We start from the raw sequence: 22,232 nt of genomic DNA on the forward strand, positions 1-22,232 counted from the left end.
TAGCAATGTTTCTGTCCTGCAGTTTTGTGGGAAGTTTTGTGTTTTCTTTCTGTCAATGATATATTTTTTTCTTCTCCTTGGCTCATGTGTAGATGAAGCTTTCTTTGACTCAGACAATAACACAGAAAAGAGCTGTCTACTGTTGCAGTTCACCATGGACTGTCTGCACAAGCTCTTCCTGTTTGACACGCAGAAGTTCTTGAGTAAAGAAAGAGCAGAAACCTTGATGCAGCCTCTGGTCGATCAGGTATTGACAAATCCATAGAAACAATTCATAGCTGATTTTTTTCCCATAGTTAACAAAAGAAATCAGATGTCAGTCCTCTCCCTTAACAAAAAAAGGACGCATTAGTTCATCATTTTTGGGCCATAGACAGAATTGATTTCTTTGCCTAAGGCTCTGAATTACTGACTTTTTGTATCCTTTTTTAATTTCTTCATTCTGTAAGGTTCATGCATGTTTACTGAGCTCTTGCAGAGCAGTGCACTCCCACTGATGAGCTTTGACTTAATTCTTGAGTACCTGAAAGCCAAAGCTAGAATTGTTTATGGCTGGTTTATCTGAGCCTGGATCTGTTTTATTTCCACAGCTAGAAAATGTGCTTGGAGGAGATGAGAAGTTCCAGGAAAGAGTGACAGCACACTTGATACCCTGCATAGCTCAGTTTTCAGTGGCAATGGCAGATGATTCTCTTTGGAAACCACTGAACTACCAGATCCTGCTGAAGACAAGGCACAGTTCTCCTAAGGTTGGGAGCCATCAGAATTTGAATTGGTTTTCTTTGTCGTGCTAGAAAATGGGAACAGTGCTCCCAAAATCAGAAGTCAGAATTAACCAAGTCGTTGCTGAAATAGTAGCCTAAACTAAAATACTGGTGCTGTACAACAGTATTCCCAAGTTGTAGAGATGGGTGCAACAAGCTCTTCTGCTCTAGCTGTAAGCAGTTAATATTCCATGTCTTTCATGTTGTGGGGTTTGGGCTTTTTTTAAGATTTGGTATCTGTTGGAATAAGAGATATTTGTTTGTGTACAAAGATAGGGGCACTTTAGAGGGGTAACAGGAAAACAGTTATCAGCTCTCAGACCTGTTCATAGAGTTTTGTCAAGACTCTCCTATTGACAGGTTACAGATATCAAGGGAGTGTACTTGGTTTTTCACAGTGCTGAGCTAAGCCCTGATAGAGTGGAAGTGGCATTGTGACAGGAAGTTAAAGTCCATTATATCAAATAACTTCCAACATTACTTGCTTCTTACAACCTCTTTTGTTTTTGCCATTATGTTAACCCAGATGCTAGTATTTAAATTAGCTTAAAACTAGTTCCCTTCAGTAATGAAAGATTATAACCTTACAATGAATGGAAGGAAGGTTAGGGCAGGGGAAAACAGGGAACTATGCTGTAATGTTTGTTTCCTTATGTAATTGTTTTGGTTTAGGTCCGATTTGCTGCCCTGCTTGCTTTGATAGAAGTTGCACAAAAACTGAAGGAGAACTACCTGGTCCTGCTACCAGAATCTATTCCATTCTTAGCTGAGCTTATGGAAGGTAATGTTCTAAACTGGCATTAGTGACTCATTTCAGATTCAGACAGGCTCATTGATTTAACTGCTATACATCTTATGAATTTGTATATGGTAGCTTATACTGTGCAAAATGCAAACCAAAATGGATTATGGTAAACACTCATGAAGTTCAGTTAAATTATGGTGGCTTCTTCAGTGTTGTAGCCTTTGCACATCTCCCCATGTGCAAGTTTGAGATCACTGTTAGTAGAAAGAGTTGCCTAGTTCAGTGACAAAATATTTCTGAGTAATAATTTCATATATGGTGTTTGAGGATGGTTCTAACCTTGATGGTGAAGCCTTTCTTGGGTAGCCTTGTAATCACTGCTCTACTTAATTCCTGCTCAATTTCTTTTTCTAGATGAATGTGAAGAAGTTGAACAGCAATGTCAGAAGACAATTCAACAGCTGGAAGTCATTTTGGGAGAACCACTCCAAAGCTACTTCTAATTTTATGCCCTTAATTTTCAAATGGTGTCTGAATTGTGTAAGCTTTACACATTCAGGTGTTACAGGCAAACTGTCATAACAGTTTTTATCAGAGACAAGATTTTAACTTTTTAATAAAATATTTTAAGAATCTGGCTTTATAATTTCTGGATGGACTGGGAATTTTCCTTATGACTTTTCCTTAACTGCTCTGTACTTAACAGTGGGAAACTGGCACAGGCTATGAACAAATCCTGAATGACAACATGTGAGACTTACTGAATTCCACTGTGCTCAGGGCATACAGTTACTGTCCCAGTGGAGGGGCTGTCACGCTCCAATCATGGTCCTCACTAGACCAATGCACTGCAGTCCTGAAAATCTGGTTTTCTCTATCATCTGTAGGGAAGTAAAAAGTATACCTACTGAAGATACTGAAAAATAACTTCCAAGAAACTATGATTCATGTGGAAACGAAATCTGTTTTACAGTCTTTAAAGACTGCTACTGATTAGCTGAAGTTCAAGAATAAATTGCTTGCTATGATAATGGATTTACCCAAAAAATTACTACTTGTTTTGCACCATGAGGTGCTGGTTCATTAAACTGGTACTAAGAAAGGCACTCAGACTCTGTAAAATAGGGTTTAAAATGCAACAGGGTAGAACTGACACTATACAGAGGATAATGTTACATCCCATTAGGTGCTGGGAATGCGCCTCTGTCCCGGGTGCAGCATGACATGTAGATCCCATATGTGGGAAGATTACGTCAAGCTCTTACAGGATTTTCTTAAAACTTCATTGTGTCTGCTGTCAAAAAGGACATTCCCATGAGAACATCTGCTGAACTCTCAGGTAAAGGCAAGGACACACAAGTGGTGTTACTGCCATAGAGAGCTGCCTACCAGCTCCCCCGTTCCAGTGAGTTTATCCTGCAGCACAGCACAGAACCACGTTGTCCTGAGGGCCACCCCAGCACAGCCACAGCCCAGCCCCAGTGCCTGCTCAGGCTAACTGCTCTGCATTGCTAATTCCTTGATGTAGAAATGGTTCTCCAGTCAGGGTCACTTTGCCAACTTAGAGATACTGGTAAGACAATAACAAAACAAGATAATACACCAAAAAGGGATCATAGCTACTTAGCTACACTTGGAGAAAAGCAGAGTTCACATATGTTTTAATTGATGCTTTTTATACATTAAATTTGCTCATTTAAAGTCTTTTAGTATACATCTTATTCTTGAAATTGCTTTGTTATTAACAGTCTTAAGACATACAGGGACATCTTTTGGGAGTGTATTGACAACCAATAGTAACTTATTTTTAAAAAGGATATAAAAGAACTGGCATTTGTATGAAAAACTGAATAGAAACTGTTTATTTCAAATAGATAGTATTTTAATACAAGACTGAAAAAGGATTCCTTCTCTGGTCCACTGCTGAGTAGTCAAGTGCCATCTCAGCTGAAACTACTTGGACTACCTGGATTCAGACATATTCTAAAAATGAAACCTACAAACATCTACTTCAGACTCCAAGGATTCTTAACCCAGTTAGGAGCCACTTCAGATCAAACAAGCTTTGCAAAGTTCATGTCGAATTGAAACCAGCTAAATCCCTTTCTGGTGTTTTACTTTGGAAAACTAAAAGCTAGAAATCTTGGGCCCTTGTAAGCAGAAGGTGACATAACCATAACACAGATGTCAGAGAATGTGCTATTGCAGCAGCAGGCTAAGAGGAAAGGTCAAACTTCTTGCCTTTTGCCAGAAGTAAGGGGTCAAGTAAGAGTTTGCTTAGTCCAGCCTCACTGTAAAGGTTATTGGTCTAACATAAATTAAAACATACAAAATTATAATCCATAGTTCTGTATTAAATAAATTATAAACATCCCTTTTTGATGTGGATAACTATCTTTGGATTCTATTTCAGTCTCATTTCTACTTCACAATATTGAATGTATGGTGTTGAGGAATGCTAAATGGTAGTAAAACATAACATACAGAGTGCAATTGTTGGACACAGTATGATGCAGCATTTTCATATTGCTAGGTTCAGTAATGCAGGAGATTTATCTGAGCAAACACTAACAGCTTGCCAGGAAACTGAAGACTAGAGAAGGATTTAAATTTGCATTTAGCATTTCTGGTACTTGCCTAACTCAGAGAGGCAAATGCAAAGCCTAGATAGGTTAAAGGCAGGCTCAGCATGAGTCAGCACCCGTTTGTACTTGACAAGGAGGCACTGTCATCAGAAGAGGTTAAATTATTTCAGTACTGATTGAAAAAACCTAGCAGCTCTTTACATCCCACAAGTGAACATCTCCTATGACTTCCACCATGTTGATCTTTTCAAGTTGTTTAAAACGATGCTTGTACTCCAGAATGTGAACACCATTAACAGCAACTTTGAACTGGTTGGCATCACAGAAAATAATCAGCTGGAAAGCAAGAAGAGAAACAGTTAAGATTTAAGATTAGGATGTGAAAAACAATCTGATGACCTAGCATAGACTTGGGCTAGATATGTTTCTGTTAAAAAGGATGTTTCATGCAAAAGCAACATTTAAAAACAAAAATAGGGCATCAATAAAATTCACAGAATAACTTAAATTGCAAGGGACTCATAAGGATCATCAAATCCAACTCAATTTAATTTAAATTTACTCTTAGCACAGGTTGAATTTTTGCAACTACTTAAAAAGTAAACTGTTACTAAATAAAGACAAATCTCTGCTCTCTATGATCCCATTTAATTTGAAGTATTTTCAAGACATGAAAAGCAAGAATAGCAGTTTCATTTAGATCTGTATTAGTAATAGGACATTTAAGCACTAACATTAATCCATTTGGCAGACTTTTTCAGTTTGATGCTCTTTTACTTAATCTTACCTCAAAATACATCTCTGGACTGAAAGGAAAGTTAGCAACTTCCTTTTCTTCTTCTCCCCAGCTGTCATCAAGGTAGGAATTTCTTACAAAAACTTTCTTTTTTATTCGGGGATTCAGATGTAAAGCAATGTCCTTTGAGTCACTTGGTCTCAGATTGACTGCAAAGCTGTAAGATATTTTTTTAAAGTTTACTGCACCAAGGGTTTACAGACATGACAACAGGAGTCAGTGTCATTTACCAAGTCCTCAACCAATATTCAGGCAGTTTGGGAGCCAGGGCTGTGATTCACCTGCAGATCCAAGCAGGCAGCCAGCCAGCATGCACTCATCTCCTTTGCAGAGAAACCTTTGCTGGAGGTAGCAAATGTAGGACATGACCCTGCTAGATGCACTTTACCATTCACAGCTTTCTGTACACGTCTCAGCAAGAAACTATTGAGCCAAGAGCAGCTCCCATACTGCACTAGGAAGCAGCATTCTCACAGGAACACAGAGCTGCCTGCTTCCCCACCTCTCACTCAGGCAATGGAGTGTGGAAGCTTTTCTTTACCTGAAGATATCATATCCTTTCTGCCAACAAACTGGTTGGACTCTAAGGAAAAGTTTAAGGATGCCGTGCATACAAAACATTATTTTGTAGGCAGCAAAGCTCTGCCCAGGCTGAGTGAATACTCTGCCATCTCAGACATGCCCACCAAACAGGGTTCCTAAAGGGGAGCTCTGGAGAAGGGTGATCAGAGGCAACAGTTATTCAAATACAAATGAATGCTCCAACCTGTGGCAAAGACCTTACCACATTTGAAGAAAAAGAATATTTCCTCCCCGCCCAAATTAGCTCCAGCTGTCAGACTGTTGCCCTCTTTTGAGACTTATTCAACCCAAATAGGAAATATTGCAACACTTCCAAGCTGTGAAGTTCTCTTTTTCACCAAGAAAAAGAAACATCTAAAGCTGTGTGAACTGAGCGAAAGACAATGAATAACTTAGAAACTCAGTATAAATATATAGGTTTAAAAGCATAAACATGAAAAGCAAACAACCTGCATGCTTTAACAGCCAAAAGCCTCTTCATGCTTACATGCATCTGAGCACATTGAGCACTTGAAAAGTGCTAATAAACTTTTCAAGCTAAAGAAGGGAAAGAAATGCTACTCTGTAAGTATTAATTATCCTATTCAATCTGAAGTCCATCCAAACTTTGTGGATAAGGACTCCAGACCTTGGATTCCAGGATGAACTCTGAATGCTGTTCAACTGCAGGTAAGAAACATGCCCTGAGGAAGCAGGAGTGCAATACACATACAAAATGTGAAAACATGCTTCCCATCATTTTCATTTTTCATTAATTGCTTCATTTTTAGGCATGTTTTAGCAAAGCCAAAACTACCCCTCAGGGGCATGCTGAAGCACAGACACTTGCTCACCTCCATTTTGACTGAGTTATGCTCCCCTACGCCCTGAGCTTTATTTCATGTTTGGAAAACGTGTTCTTTGCAACTCTTCATTCCTAGTTTGCCATCAAAATTATTGCTCATACTCCCCTATCAGCTTTCATGGAATCACAGAATGCCCTGGGTTGGGAGGGACCTTAAACCTCATCTCATTTCAATCCTCCTGCCATGAGCAGGGACACTTTCACCAGACCTGGTTGCTCAGGGCTCCATCCAACCTGACCTTGAACACTGCCAGACATTGGACATCCACAATTTCTCTGGAAACCCTGTTTCAATGTCTCACTATCCTCACAGTAATGAATTTCTTCCTCATTTCTAACCTAAACCTAGTCTCAGTTGGAAGCCATTCCCCCTTTTCTGTCACTACATGCTCTTCTAAAAAGTCTCTCTCCAGGTTTCTTATAGGCACCCCTCATGTACCAGAATGCCACAATTAGGTCTTCTTGAAGCACTTTTTTTCCCAGGCTGAACAATCCCAATTCTCTTAGCCTTATCTTTCTGGAGAGGTGCTCCATCCTTCTTAATCACTCAATCACTTTCATCACTCAGTTGTTGTCAATTAAGCACCTTCATGCTTATCCCAAGGAGGTTTGTCAGAGAAATATTGTAACATCCACATCTAAGCAGACCTGCAACTCGCCTCACTTATGTTTCACCTATTTCTGACACATCCTTACTCTTGGATCTCTTTAGAATAAAAGCTGTCTCTGTACAGTACATCTGCTCACACTTCCTGAACAGTGGAAAGCCCTGAACAAACACACAGATTTGTGAATGACACAGATTTAGTAGGTAAGACACTCAGGTTTTACCTTCACTTTTCACAACGGAGCTGCTCATTCAAGTCCTCTCTAAAGCGGTAATCCTGCTGGTTCCTGAGGAAACTGCACTGTAGTTTCAGGTGATTCCAGATGCTAAGTTGCAAGTGAGTAAGGATATACAAAGGCAATGGAAAGGCCTACTCATTCTCAAGAGCACCTCAGTTAAATAACAGAAAAAAACCCATCAGTAACACATACCTCTTTGGGTTTTTTTTCACTTCTCCTTTAATGGCAATTATGCATCCTGGACGAAGTGCAGTATCAAGCTTCTCAAAATAAGGAACACCCTGGAAGTACACCCCCAGTAAAAATCTTGACTGTGACTTAATTTTTTTTATACAAGCTGAGCTTTACTATGGCATGATGAAATTTTGGCCTACAATTGCAAATTTGCACTTACAGCTAAAGTTATTCCTATAGTATATTGTAGGATCCTAATAGTACAGTGGAAAACTTACACTGAGACAAATACATCAATGTACTGGGTTTTAATTTATACTACTACCTTGGGTTCAAAACAAACAAACTAATGGTGGAAGGAGGGGAGGAAGGGGAAAGAAAAAAAAAAAAGAAAAAAGTAAGCATAAAACTCCCTGTAATAGTTTAAATTTATATCACATAATTACTCAGACATATACCTGACTTCTCATCCCTGGAAGGATCAGTTTTGCTTTAAAGAAGAAGACTCATGTTAAGGTGTGTTGTTGTCCCATGGTCACATAAGTACTAGAAGGAGAGTCACTAAGTGTTCTGTCCTCCTGGCAGCAGTTCATAATGATAGTGCAAGTATTTTATTCGTCTTTACTTTTCATTATGTTAGCAGTTATTTTCACCAGGGAAAAGAAGGGAATGGAGAAGCACTTCACTTTTATGTTTTTGCTGAAGTCCACCACTTGCAAATTACAATATTGTGTGTTACTTGGTTTAGAAAAAAAGACCGGAGAAGGCAGGATGTCAAGTGACAAAGCATCTAAAATTATGGCACTCACTGCAACTTCACTTTCTCCACAAATTCTATGTGTATATATTCCTGACTTCAACCCATTTTCAGTTTGAGTGCAGTCCTTGCTCCAGTGGGGATACAGTCCACCTGCACAGGTTTTTGCATAAAGATGAGCACTCGCTCCATCTACACCCCATGTTAGCTGGGTACAAGTTCCACCCTGAGGTGCAACACTTGCATCCAGCTGCTGAAAGCGCACACAGAGATCCGTCAGCAAGAGGAAGATGTGGCAGACAGGTTCCACACATGTTAACATAATATGACTGCAGAATACTTTTGCCTTGCAGGTATTCCCTAAGGCAGAGAAAACAAAGTATGCCTATTTGAAAAAAAAAGTGACTTGGTCCTTTGAAACTTCAGATACTTCACTTTTAATTTGTTTATGGTTGTGGATACTGCGTTTATCTTTTGGCTTTTCTAAATGATTTAACAATAGGCTCATTTGTACTAGCAGCAGAGGATTACCCTCTACAAAATCTCAGTGATGATCTTTCTCCAGCTGACTGTCAATTCCTTTCTTCTTGTCTTTTGTGCATGTCTTTTCATAAATAACTGAAGTATTTTTCATTGGTTTTTATTCTACATTTGCCACAAATCTACAGGGAACACTTACCAATTGTGAACCACTTGGCATTTCCCCCTACAAGAGAAGAAAAGAATATTATCTAGCTTATCAGACAATGGGGAGATTCATTCAACCTTTTACAAACATACGTACATTTTCTGTGCTTATCTTTGTTACTCCTAGAGACGATGGCTGAGAGCCTTGTAAAGGCTGCAGAAAGACAGATATTTAGGTGTCACTGCTCACATCATATAACTTTAGCATAAAGTTGGTTTAGAACAATATAAGGATCATCATGCTTTGAATGGTGAACTGTTAAGATGGAAATCTAGGGCTATGTTAATGAAAAAGATAGCCAAACCCCTACAAACCATAGAAAAGTTCTGATGATTTCTGAAGATCACCTCATTACAATTTGAATCTTTATTTAACAGTCAGAGCACTGTCTAACCCTCAGGACCACAGAGTACCCATAGACTTTTACTCATAGTGTGGCAAGTCCATACAGCAGGGTTCTTGGGATTCTAAGCAGCCCTGTACATCACTGTCCCTTCTCACGGGAAGGACAGATGAGCAACACGGCCATGGCAGAGACAGCTCCAGCTTAGCCCTAGCAGATTGTGTCTTCAGGTTGTTTATTTCAGTACAAACTTACAACTTCCTCCTCAGAAAAGTGTATCAGAAGCAAAGACTAAAAGGAAAGAATTGCCTTTCTCCATTCCTATCTTCCACAAAGCATACAGCATCAGCAGATTAAACTAAGTGTATGTTTTGTGCTTGGGTCAGAAACCAACCTACAGCACCTGCTTGCCCTCAAGCTCTTCTTGGAGTCATCCTCCAAGATTAGGATGCAGACAGCTTTTGCAGAAATATTATTCTGACAATGTGCCCAAAGCCAAGTGATGGGACCCATGAAGGCCTGTTTACCGTCTTTGCAAATGATCTTTAAACACAGCAGACCTATGTTTAAAGCTTAGACTTCATTATGCTCAGCTTTGCCTTCTACCAAAACAATTATTAGCCTGCTGACCTGAGTTAGACCTGGTATTTGGCAGCAAGAGTCAAAAGCTTCACTCACAATGTAGTGAAGATTGTGCTGAAGAGACCCACAGTATTTCACAGGAGTAGGTAGGCTACCTTAGTGAATGGTAGAAAAGGGAAAAGACATTCACCTTCTCAATCTCCCTGGAATTTATCACCCTCAGCTTCTGTTCTAAAAATCTAACTCTTTCAGAACAAAAGTATCTTCTCCCCAGGGAAAAACTCCGTGTTAGTTTACTATCAGCAGCAGAGGTGGCAGCTGAGAGGAGGCACAGCACAGCCTTCACTTCAAATTCACTGCAGTTTGGTCCACTACAAAGTCTGAGAAAGAATACTTCTTCTCATCCCCATAGATGTACACCTCTGACTTCAGTCAACAAATCAGTCAGTTAAGCAGGAAAAACAGGGCTATGTGCACAAGGAGCTCCAGCTGTGGCCAAGCTTGGCATTTCAAAGCCAAGTTACAGCATGGCTACACTTGTCCCTCAGTAGCACTGACTACTCAAGAGCTCATTCTGAAGCCCCTGCAATATTTGGAAAATCTAATCCACTCGAAGACTAAGTATCCAATCAATTCTTATACCATTTGTCCTGTTAACTTTGTAAGCTGTAAACTTTTGTCACATTCTTGCCCCTAACCACAATACTGAAACAGGAAGGCACAAATTCTCATGAGAGTCACATGCTGAAATGTGGGGAAACCAAAATCTCCTTACTAACGTTGGACTGTGTAGCTGCTTCTCCTTCCTTTTCACCATAAATCCCACTTGGCAGCTTAGCAGGACAGAGGAAATGAATCAAACAAGTCAGCTATTTATACAACTTACCTTAAAAACAAACTCAACGGCTTTGATCTGCACTTTGCCATATATTCCAAGAGTATCTATTTTTTCAAGGCTAATTCTGTGCTTGTAGAGCAGCAAGTGCTTTTTGTTTACAGCCACCTAAAGAGACGGGAAACCAAACAGAAAAACTATATCAAATATACATTACATCAGCCATGTATCAAACTGTATGCACACATCTCTGGTTTACACTGGTTTGGTACAGAAACAATTTGGTACAAAACACTCCTAGGAGTGTCCTAGAAATATCAGATCAACTAAGTTCAGCTCATCTACGATTCAGTCTCTTTCCATCACTATGAGGGAGATTCATTTACCTACACTAAAATTTGCACTTCACACCTTTGTTTCTAAACCTAATCATTCACCAATGTGGTATTATCAATACAACAGAATATATTATTGCAGTCTAACAGAGCAAGACAAATACACCTCACATGTCACCTCCAAGAGGACTGTCCTATACTTGCCACAGAACAGTTTTATCCCAGCATTAGCCCTCTGCACATACATAGGGAAGGGTGGAGTAGCCATTAGCTATGGCAGGGAGTTCCTTGCCTACTCATCCAATTTGGAGGGAAGCAGTACAAAATTAAAGGTCTGATTTAATTAGCACCTCTTTAAAGCAAAGCTCTAAACTTTTCTGTAGTTAGACTATACCTAGGTAACAGAGACACCTAGACCTCCAATATTTATTTCAATTATACAAGACACCTCTACTTTATTGGCCAGAAAACGGCCAATAAAGAATCAATCCAGACTCACCTGGAACTTATCCTTTAAAATCATGATGACAATCTCAAATGACTTTCCTTTTCCAAAGGGCATCTCATAAGTGATCTCCTCCCAGCCCCACTTCTCCCTCTCCAGTGTGTTGCAAACAATGCAGCCAGACCTTTTGAAGCGGGGGTTGAAATGGAATGCCACATCAGCTCGAGGCTTTATGCTGTTGCCACACTGTAAATCCACCTGGAACCTAATCACAAAAATGAGACAAACCACATTCAGCTCAGTCTCTCAAGAACACACCTACACTGTGTTTTACTGTGGAGCCTCAGAACAGGCAGACACAATGAATGTCATTGGATAAAAAACAATGTGTGAGGTTCTCCCATTATCTACTTGCAGTGAATATAAATGTTTAAATTTATTTAATGGTCATCATTCATATCATGTGAACTCCTCACTTACTGTGTTCCCATTAGCTTCAGCAGAACATATCAAATGAACCTTGGATAAGGTCAGGGAACAGAACTACCTTACTGGGCACAAGCACTAGTCCATACCTCCCCATCCCAGTTTAACTTAATTCCTACACACAACACATTTAGTCACCAATTTTGTTAGTGTCAGATTACCCTTTAAACCTGCATTCAATCTAATGCTACCAAAAGGATTTAATCAAGCCTTTGTGTGCCATCCTAAGAAGGATCCCTGGAAACATTTCACCTTTTACATTCTTGCTCACATGGTGACACTGCAAAATATGACAACAGAGCCTCTACCTGTCTGCATCATCAGGAACAGTCCCATGTATCACAATCTGCTCTCCAGGAACAAGGCCACCATGTATTGTCCCAACATATGGAATGATCTAGAAGAGGGAAGAACAAAAAAAGCAGAAAAAAATATTCCAATACCATTTTGTGATGGAGGCAAGAAACCCCAAAATAATTTAAAAATTAGTATTCTAATTCTTAGTTATATGATGCTCTACAACATTAGAAGAAACACAATTAGTTTTTAATATAAAAGAATACACAACAGGAAGGGAAAACCTGGCATATTTTCCCCTATGAAAACCAAGATTTTCAGATAAAACTAAAATTTCCATCCTCCATTCTTAGCTCTCAAATGAAGTCATAATATTTTATTGCCTCACTATTCACAGAGCATAAAGAGGATTCACTTCAAAATAGGTCATTCCCAAGGGCTGACTATTACCAGCCCCTTGCTGGTACCAGAAGGCAATTTCCACAGCTCCTCTGACCCCAGACTACAGGGCTGCCTTTTTGCTTGTTCTTGCTCCATTAGGGAAAACAATGACAGGAAGAGACTATGCCACAGAGTGTTTGCTTAGTAAAATCTATACAAACACAACAAAACACCTCATCCTAATGAGCTAAGAACTGCAAAGTGCACTAAAACAGCCCTGTCCAGGAGTCTTGGATTTTATGGTGCCTACAGTATGCAGTCTGGCTCAAAGCCTCACTATCTCTTCTTCCTTATCAATAGCTGGAGAAGGTAACAAATGGATGTTACACTGAACTGAAATGGCAGCACAGTGAGAGTTGTTCAGCCACAGGGAGGGATGAGTCATTTAGGATAAAAGCCCCAAACACCCCGGCACAGCTCACTGTGACATGCTCACAGAAGCCCTACCCTGCCCATCCAGCATTTCAGGAAGGGATGGGAAGCACCTCAGCATTAAACTGTGGAAGTTCCCAGGTGCCTGGCCCAAGAGGAAAGCAGTAAGTCTGCATCTCATCACATGTGTGATGCACTCCAGATTGAAAAAGGAAGTAAATGGTAGAAAATGTTACATTTGCTCTGGTTAACCAAAAGAAAAAATTACCAAGGTTGGTTTTGGTAGTTTATAAGATATTCCTGAAATGGAACATCAATTGCAAACAAGAGTTCCAGTAATTTAACAACAAAAAAAACACATTGGAATTACTACTCTTGAATGGAATATTGGACCATAAAACAACGAGTTGAGATTTTTATTTTTAAAATATATAGATCACTGCATGAAACAGGCAGGTATGCTAAGGATATTTGTCTGCTGACACATATTTTTACTAATCTGTGAGGAAAAAGGCAGGACAACAGAAATTGTCTAAATCCCATGTTGATCATTTCTGCCAGCAGATACACATCCTTTTCTGCCCATTCTCCACTTTCCTTCTCAGCTACCCACCCACTGCATAAAACCCAATTCAGAGTCACCTTCTGCATCAAGAAAAAAAAAAATAGGACTTGCTTCTTAAGCAAATTGGCGGGTTGTTTTAAGTCTCATCATGTCTATTTGCTTTAGCAGGTGCAGTAGAGGAGGACCAAAATGTGAAATTAAGTGTTAAAAGTGAAAGAAAAGTGAAATCCCTGTGTTTACTAGCAGTGGCTTGTTTCCTTAAAATACAAGTTGCACATTGGAAGGTAATTTTTATTCAAATAATATTAATCAAAAATTAAAAGTGTATCATAACTGTTCTCATTTTTACACTCTGCTCCTGAGGGGCAGTAGCTCTACTGAAATAAAGTAGTAAGTTACTGGTTCATTCTCCAAAGACAAACCAAAGAAGCACACACAGGTCAGGGGTACTGGTACTTGACCACTTTAGTGAAGCAAAGTTCTGTACTCCTGAAATGGAACTGTAGCAAAAGCACTTCTTTATATTCAAAAGGATCCATTTATTTAAAAGAAAAGGTGACCCATGAACTCTTCAGAAGCTCAGACGTGGGACTGCATGCATGAGAACAGTACAGTAATGAAAAAGTACATCTCAGACTCTGAGACTCAAACCTGTAAGAGAGTTATGAAGTTTTGCTGCTAGTGGAACAATGTACTGAAACAATGGCATTTCCACAGCCTGCCCTGCTGCAGAAGGGCTGAGGGTGGAAGACACCTCTGGTCCCTCTAACAAAATGCCTTGCTCAAAGCAAGGTCAGACAGAGCAGGTTACTCATTGCCTTCTCTCGAGGCTGCCCCAAAGTCATTGGCACAATCCTTCCCAACTCTGCCTCCATATTCCAATCCCAAATACTCATTCTTTTTCTCACAACAGACTCTTGACCCCTAAGCTCTAGTTGAATTCTCCTGCTAGGTCTTTACACCCATCGTACTGGTCAGTCCCCTTGCAGGCACCCAATTTTGCTGGACTCAGTCTCTCTCTGAGACTACTCATTTGTCCTAAACATCTCCTGATCCTTCTCTTCACACCTCCTCTCCCACCAAGATCTCCATCTATCAACTTTCACCCTCCCTCTCCTTTTGCACTTCAGTCCTTCCACCTTCTAGTTCATCATACAGCTTTCCTTCCTCCATCCAGCTGGGTTCTTGTGAAGGAGGTTGAAATTATTCCCCCCTCATCCTTAACTCTATTCACTTTGCAAGCAGTGACCATACCCTGGGAGTAAACAATCAGATTCACTGAGGGCCCAAGAGTGTGACAAAAGCTGCAACAGACAAGGAAGTGTGCAGGCCTGTGCTACTGCACATTCCCCATAAATACTGCACACATTTTAGTATTTGTAAAGGGGTCTAGCACAGAATGGTAAAAATACTACTTCCTGCAGGTTCAAATGAACAACCTTTTTTAAGCCACAACAGAAAACACAGCTTCAGGTCACCCCTTCAGGGTAAGCCAAAGTCAGGCTGCTGTCACAGACCATGAGAATGACAGAACTTTTTCAGTCAAAGTTTCCAGACTCTGAGCAAGGCAAACAAAATTCTGTCAAATCCAGTCTTTGCAACTGCTGAATCATGTCAGCTCAAGTCTTCCACAGAAAATAGGATTTATTATGAATTAAAATATGAACTATGAAAAAATATTCCAAGTTTAGTTGTTCAGACTGAAGTTACAGGCACCACAAAAAAAACATTTCATGACAACTGCCAAGCATCACCCATGTTTACAGAGAATTAGGAGTGAAAACACATCTTATCATACTTTCACTTTCCAGCATATTCTGCAAAAATGCCAGATATCTATGTAAGCTGTACATGCAACAGGATTATCCTCCAAGGCTAACAGAACATCTGTCCTCTTTTGGAAGTCCTATCCATTTGTTTACAGCACAATTTCTAAACACCATCAGCTGTTTGTGACATTCTCCCTCACAAACCTGAGGGATGCAGAGCTCTCAGCAGCATCCCTCACTGTGCACATCAGTACTGTTGAGATAAAACAGCAAAGTCCCCTCTCCCAGGGGACACATTGTTGAAATGACAGAGGAGTTACCGGGTTGCTGATTGTCTCCTGTGATGTATTCAAGGTCAGTTCACCTAATTCTTTCTGTGGTGTATCCAAGGTCAGTTTACTCATTTCCTCCTGTGGTGCACCTAAGGATGTCATCTTCCCTCCTGCAGCTGAAGTTTGTCAGTTCTGTGTGGCCACTGCTGGAGCGTACGTGAAGAACTCACTGATCAGGCAACACCAAAGGAGTGATCCCTTGGAAAAAAAACCCAAAAACTTTAATTAAAGAGAAAAAAGGTGACACAACATGAAGTGAAACCCTCAGTACCTCCAAGGTAAAGAGCACAAGAATGATGCAAACATCTTTCCAGTAAATCTGCTGGAGTTTTGAAATATGAAATTAAAAGGCTTGCACAGAGCACTGAGATGCCCCACTGGTAAACAGTGTCAGCAGCAGTGTGCTATCCCCAGATTTCCAATGGCAGACAAGCCTTAGCACGTGACCTTGCCTTTTCCACCTTTATCTTACATAAAGTTAAGAAATAATAGGCAAAAACAAGAGACACAGAAGGTCTTTTATATTTCTTCCTCCAACACGTACACTCCCAGAACTCCCCAAGTAATAACAGGCGTTTGTAAAATTACAATTAAATGCACAACATTAATAAGAAATAAAGCCTGTGAGTATACTCAGCTACACTGCAACTTCTTCAGCAAATCCTTTAACAAAGTGTCCAAAATTCAGGGCCCAATTGAAACTACTAAGTATTCTTTCTGGCATAATCTGGAGAAAAGTAGCATGTAAGCTATGCGGTGATGACAAGCAGACAGGAAGAAATCAAACGTGAGGGCTCCAGCCACATTATCATGGACAACAGCAAGCAATGTTATAAAGAAGGAAAAAAAACCTGCGCAGGCCAATTTTATCAATTTCATTTTTAAAAGAAGAAAATAAAAGACCAAATCAAACAATAATTTTGCCTTTGTGGTTGTACGGTTCAACAGCAGACCCCACGAAAATGAAGCCTACAGCCCAGCAGCCTGCTATGTGAACTTCCTGTGCCTGCCAGAGCAACCCAGATCCTGCCAGGAGAGGATCCTGGCACAGGATCTTGGCAGCGCAGGTGGCACCATGACAGAGTGATGAGTTGGGGGCTTTCTTGTTTGCCTATTACTTTTTTATCGACAAGGTCGCAATAACGAAGGAAAGCTGCAATTCAGGCTCTGTTGGTCAAAAGCAGGACATGCAACTGCAAAGGTCTCCTGTATCCTTCTGCCAGAGCAACCTCTGCCAGGGTACGTGCTACACCAAAGCTGCAACGGGGCAAGTTGAGGCTTCCTGGCTGCCCTGTTATCTCACACATTCTGAGGGGCTGGAAAGATCTCCCACAGACAAACGGGAAACCACTGAGACCAAAAAATAATAATAATAAGCAGCTATTATGCTTCTCACTGTGACACAGAGAAAATGTGTCCTGTTATCTCACACAGTCGTATCTCCCACAGACAAAAACGAAACCAGAGAGAAAAAAAAAAAAAAAAAAAAAAAAAAGCAGCTATTATGCTTCTCACTGTGACACAGAGAAAATGTGTGTGTCCTTCACGAGTTACCTTCACGACGGTAACTCCGGCCAGCCCTTACAATTAAAGCGAGATTTTGTATGAGTGCGAACAAGGCTTCTGCAAAGAGAATTATCGAGATGCTGTCTGGATATCTGCAAGCAATTAAAGCACAAAACACTGGCGGTGCCCCCTCGTCCCCCGCTATAAACCCAAGACTCCCGAACACTGGAAGGACACAGGACCAAGCAAATCACTTCAGCTTTACAGCGAACCGAGGCAGTCCCGGCTTCCCATAGCCCCGCCGGGAGCAGCCCCTCTCCCCGACCCGCACAGGGGCGGGCAGGGGGAGCGTCCCCGCGTTCTCCGCTCCGTCTCTTACCTGCAGGACACACCGCGGCGATCAGCAGCGCCCGCTCACCCGCGGGACGCGCCCGCCCGGCGCCGCCGCCATCTCCGCCGCTCCCGGCCCCGCGCCCGCCCCGGCCCTCACCGCCGTGACGTCACCGCGGCGCGTGCCCGGCGCGGCCTGCTGGCCCCGGCGCCTCCCCCTGCGGCCGGCGGGGCCGGGCTTGAACCTTACACAGTGCATTGCACTCCCTTCCCTGGGAGCCGCTCCTTCCTATGTGTGTTGTGCTTCCTGTGGACGGCCCGTGTTACAGCGCAGCCCCATCTCCTCATCTCACACTGAGTTGTTAGGTCCTTTGCAACCCTCAGGTGACCAAGTCCCATCCCCCTGCGAAGGCAGGGTTACCTCGAGCAGGTGACACAAGAATGCGGCCAGAATGGGTTTTGAAGGTCTCCAGACAGGGAGTTGTTGTTCCCAGTGCTCTGCCACCCTCCCTCTACGTAAAGAAGTTCTCCCTTATATTCCTGGGGTTTAGTTTATGGCCATTGTTACTCACCCTGTCACTGGGCATCACTGAAAACAGTTTGGCACCATCCTCTTGAACTCACCCTTGAGATACTTCTATACATTAATGAGATCCCCTCTCAGCCTTCCCTTCTCCAGTCTAAGCAGGCCCAGCTCTCACAATCTCTCCTCATAAGAGATACTCCAGCCACCAAATCGTCTTTATGGCTTCCGCTGGACCCTCTCCAGGAGCTGCTTGTCCTGTACTGGGGAGCCCAGAACTGGACACAGCACTCCAGCTGTGGCCTCTGTAGGGTGGAGCCGAGGAGCAGGATCACCTCCCTCAGCCTGCTGGCCACGCTTCCCGAGGCACCCAGGACACCATTGGCCCTCTTGGCTGGCTCGTGGTCAGCTTTCACCCATCAACACCCCCAGATCCTTCTCTGCCAAGCTGCTCTCTAGTAGGTCAGCTCTCAGCCTGTGCTGGTACTTGGGATTATCCTTCCCAGGTGCAGGACCCTGCACTGGCCCTTGCTGAACCTCATTAGGTTTCTCTCTGCCCAGTTCTCCAGGTTCTCCAGTGGCCCACGATGACTGTGGTCATTTCTGTGACCATCTTCATGTCACCAGACCCAAACACAGTTTCCAAGCTCACACTGGGTCATTGGCTGCCACAGAACCTTTGGGTTTCTGAAAACCTGGAAATCTTATACCCAACCCAATCTTTAAAACCACCACCCCAAGGCTGCACTCCCATCCTCCTGTTCCCTTGCAGGCCCCACTAAGAGGTATTTTGGCAGTATTGGTAAGGTAAGCAAGAAGGCCAATGAAGTCCCTCGCAGTTTTACAGCTCCTGATGTGTAACAACAGTCTGCTCAGAGAAGCACTACTTCAGGTTCCCCCTGTTAATATGATGGATGGGGAAAAGATGAGCACAAAAATAAAGAGTGCAACATAAAAGGCTCACAAGCTCAAATCACCATCTCCTATTCAATTAAAGGCATTCAGTATTTCTCTGCCTTGCAAAAAGCAGTGTATGTGGCTATAGAGAATTTAGAATGGCATTCAGCCACTTGTCACAAAGACCACTAGAGTATCTTAGGTAGATGATATCCAGTCTTTTATTCCACAATTAACCAACACAAAAGCCCCATCTCAAATCATCTATCTACTTGCTAGAGTTCTGCTGATAGCTGTAGGACTGCTGCTTTAATGGGTACCTCAGCTTAGCTATATAAAATTGGAAGGATTCATTCAAAGAAAGGTATGACAACACTTCTTTTGAGAATTGCAGAAATGAGGTACTCAGATAAAAGAGCAGCAGAACGGATTGCCTGGGGAAAGGTACCTTAGAATCATGCATGGTTGTGAGAGAGGACTGACAACTATTGTCTGTAGTCAGGTGCTAGCAAAAAGCCTGCTATTCAACTGTTCTACATAATTCCACAGCACTACTTAAAAAGAGAACAAATAAAAGGTCCTGAGCCTGAACTACCACTTAGTTTTTCTTTGAACCTATTTTTCCAGGCACTCTAGTTGAAAGAGTAAAACACTTTAATAAAACCAGACTGACATAAGTACATGAAATACACGCAATTGTCAGTATTAGACTGCAACCTCAAAGTAGGTTTGAAAGTTCAGGTCAAACAAAGAAAATGTGCTGAAAGGTTGGAATAAAAAAATATGATGCTGAAAGGAAGAGCAATAGGTGGAAATGTTTCTAGAACCACAGAAAATAAAGTTTTACTACTTTACTACTTCTTGCTCAGGGCTCTTCTACTTTTGGGAAGAAACAAACCAGAGGAAATACAGTGATTTGAATTATGCACCAGTTCCTTACAGAAGCAGAAGAGCTGCTTGATTCATGTGATTTTAGGCTGAGTCATAGGCAGTTTATGAAATTTGCAGGGAAGCCCCTGTTTCAGCTCCCAAACCTGATGCAGCATTGACAATGAGTCAGTTGGGTTACAGCTTCAGCAGCTTTGTGCTACAGGGCTGTTCCTTTGTTCATAGACTGTCAGTCTTCTGCTGATTTCTTGTGACTGCTGTTTTTAGCACCATTTACTAATGGCAGTCCTGGCAGCAAATAACAAAATCTTCCCTTATTTCCACAGTCCAAGTCCTAATTCAGGCTTTTTCTTCTAAATTTGATGTGCACTCAGCCATTGCTGGAACTGTGTGTAATCCTGTCAGCAAAGATTTCTTATGTTCTGGCAGAATTTTGCTTGCTGGAAAAACAGAAATGCTTTGTCAAACAGATGCAGCCAATTTCAGCTGAAGTAAATACAGCAGCTATTCTTGGCCATAAGGCCTTTAACTGAGGACCCTGTTACCCCTAAGAAATTTTACCTGCCCTCTCCTGTCCTTGATTCCAAGCCTGTAACCTGTGTCTCTCAGGATAGCAATCCATGGTCCAAAGTCAAGGTGAAAACATACATAGTCACACTTACTTACTTGGCCTGGTATTTTATGCACAGTTCCAATTATAAAATTTCCATCAATAATGGAATTCCCTAGACTTGACACAAATAAACACTAGTCTCCATTAAGAAACCTGCCCATGGAAGTTACTCTTGACTAATTTTTTCATATTGTTGTATATAATAACTAATTTTCCCTAGTTTATACCGTACTACAGGCCACAGGGATAAAGCCTCTGGCACACTGGAGTGTTCAGCACACATTTTGTGCTTAAGGACTTCACATGATCTCAAAAGACTGACATTGTCATGTCTTCTGTAGTTTTAGTGGAGCTGTTTGTGCACTACAGCATTTTCTGATGGAAATTATTCCCCTAGCTTCTTTGAAAAGCTTTAGGCTCAAGTAGGATATAAGTCACCCCCTCTTGGTACACCAACATTAAAATTTCAGTTGACAGCCAGCTGGCTCAGTGTTTACTTATCTATGAGTTAATCAGTGGCCTTCCATAACTCTTCCTTGACATGTCACTATTTAGCTTCAGTGATCATTCAGATTTTCCAGCTTTTGGTTTAAAGTTGCAAATCACAGGAAACAAAAAGTAATAGTTTTTTAAATGGGCTTAAAGATTCAAAAGCTTAAAATGCTACAGCTGCTTCAGGAACTACCAAGTATTCTATTTTTTTTGTTGCAATGCCTGCTTTTTAAAGCAAAACGCTGAAGAGAAGCAAAAGAGCAAACAAGATACAGAATAGATATGAGGGCCAAAGGATAAAGAAGATACCAAGAAGTCACTAGACCTTTTGAAAGCCAGTTATAGGCCATATAACCCTAAAAACATACTCACCCCTTCTTTCTTAAATCAGTGACATGACACTCCAGGTTTCCTGAAGTAGTCAGGATCACTCCTTCATTTACATTGCAATAGCTAGGAGAGCAAACCTGTGTCTGTGCTTGCCCTGTCTGCACACCCAGCACACCCCCACCCCCAGGCACTTGGGCCACAGTCTGCACAGTGATTCAATCCCTGCCTACCTAGGGACATAAGAACTAGGAAATATCACACATCTGTGCCAAAGGAAAGACTGTGTGATGTTCTCCAAACTGGGGACTGTGACCAAACCCAAGATCCCTAGAACTTCACCTTCACACCTTCATCATCCTCCTTGCAGGTGCTCCTGGATTTCCCTGGTGGGTCTCTGCAGTTACAGAGGAGCTCACCTGCCCTCAGCTCTGCTGCATTTTCAAGGGAGGCGTGCGAGGGTGTAGTATCACCTCTCACCACGAGATGGTAGGTGTTTCCTGATGGTTAGAGACGATCAGGCTTTTAAAAGACCTTTGAGATAGTGACCTTCTCTGCTTCAGAGAAAGCAGAGGCAAAAGTAAATAAGGACCAAAAAAACCACCCACAATACAGGATTGTGAATGAAGTAGGGGAAGCTCACATATATTGGGTGCAAAGACAAAAATAAACCCTCAGCTTAGACTCAAGATATTTTTACTACTGTAAGGATTTGCATGCCCCTTTCTTATCATAGCTCTTTCCATTAAAGAACTTTTTAGTTATATAATTTTTTTTATGTCATCAACAATATAAAAATTTGGGGTTTGGGGGTTTTTTTGAGTCAAAAAACATTCCTAAATTAAATATTGGGTAATTTTGAAACAAACTCATAATAAAAAAAGAATAATTTCACATTCATGTGTAAAGTTGTGTATCCATTCCTTGCTGTACATAGATACACAGAACACATTTATTATGCAAGTTACTTGCACTTATCTTTCTCATTTAAGAATCTCGGGCAACTCTCATTACCACAATAACAAATATACATTTCCTCAAATGACCTGCCTTTGAAATCAAGAATCACTGTC

At 41.4% G+C, this 22,232-nt stretch overlaps 2 protein-coding genes across 3 annotated transcripts in view; one reads left to right on the plus strand and one right to left on the minus strand.

Annotated features, from left to right (window-relative positions):
* The window catches only part of HEATR1 (HEAT repeat containing 1), a 34,814-nt gene extending 32,659 nt beyond the window's left edge, over positions 1 to 2,155 (plus strand). Inside the window, exons 42-45 of the mRNA XM_063151595.1 lie at positions 93 to 247; positions 591 to 749; positions 1,437 to 1,545; positions 1,924 to 2,155. Of these exons, the coding sequence (XP_063007665.1) occupies positions 93 to 247; positions 591 to 749; positions 1,437 to 1,545; positions 1,924 to 2,012 (512 nt within the window). The 3' untranslated portion in view covers positions 2,013 to 2,155. The remainder of the gene's footprint in view (positions 1 to 92; positions 248 to 590; positions 750 to 1,436; positions 1,546 to 1,923) is intronic.
* Positions 2,156 to 3,153: 998 nt separating this feature from the next.
* LGALS8 (galectin 8) lies at positions 3,154 to 17,558 on the minus strand. 2 transcript variants are annotated; one of them, XM_063151596.1, is made up of 10 exons: positions 17,469 to 17,558; positions 15,572 to 15,781; positions 12,116 to 12,204; positions 11,376 to 11,586; positions 10,593 to 10,709; positions 8,878 to 8,934; positions 8,773 to 8,799; positions 7,355 to 7,443; positions 4,882 to 5,047; positions 3,154 to 4,430 (listed from the first exon to the last, which is right to left on the minus strand). In XM_063151596.1, exons 2-10 carry the CDS (start codon positions 15,683 to 15,685, stop codon positions 4,281 to 4,283), a joined length of 1,020 nt encoding a protein of 339 aa, XP_063007666.1. In that variant the 5' UTR covers positions 15,686 to 15,781; positions 17,469 to 17,558; the 3' UTR covers positions 3,154 to 4,280. The 2 variants fall into 2 exon arrangements, with proteins under 2 accessions (XP_063007666.1, XP_063007667.1); XM_063151597.1 differs by lacking the exon at positions 8,878 to 8,934.
* Positions 17,559 to 22,232: the final 4,674 nt, after the last annotated feature.

The sequence above is a fragment of the Melospiza melodia genome, chromosome 3 (assembly GCF_035770615.1).
Source record: "Melospiza melodia melodia isolate bMelMel2 chromosome 3, bMelMel2.pri, whole genome shotgun sequence".
Lineage (NCBI taxonomy): Eukaryota > Metazoa > Chordata > Aves > Passeriformes > Passerellidae > Melospiza > Melospiza melodia.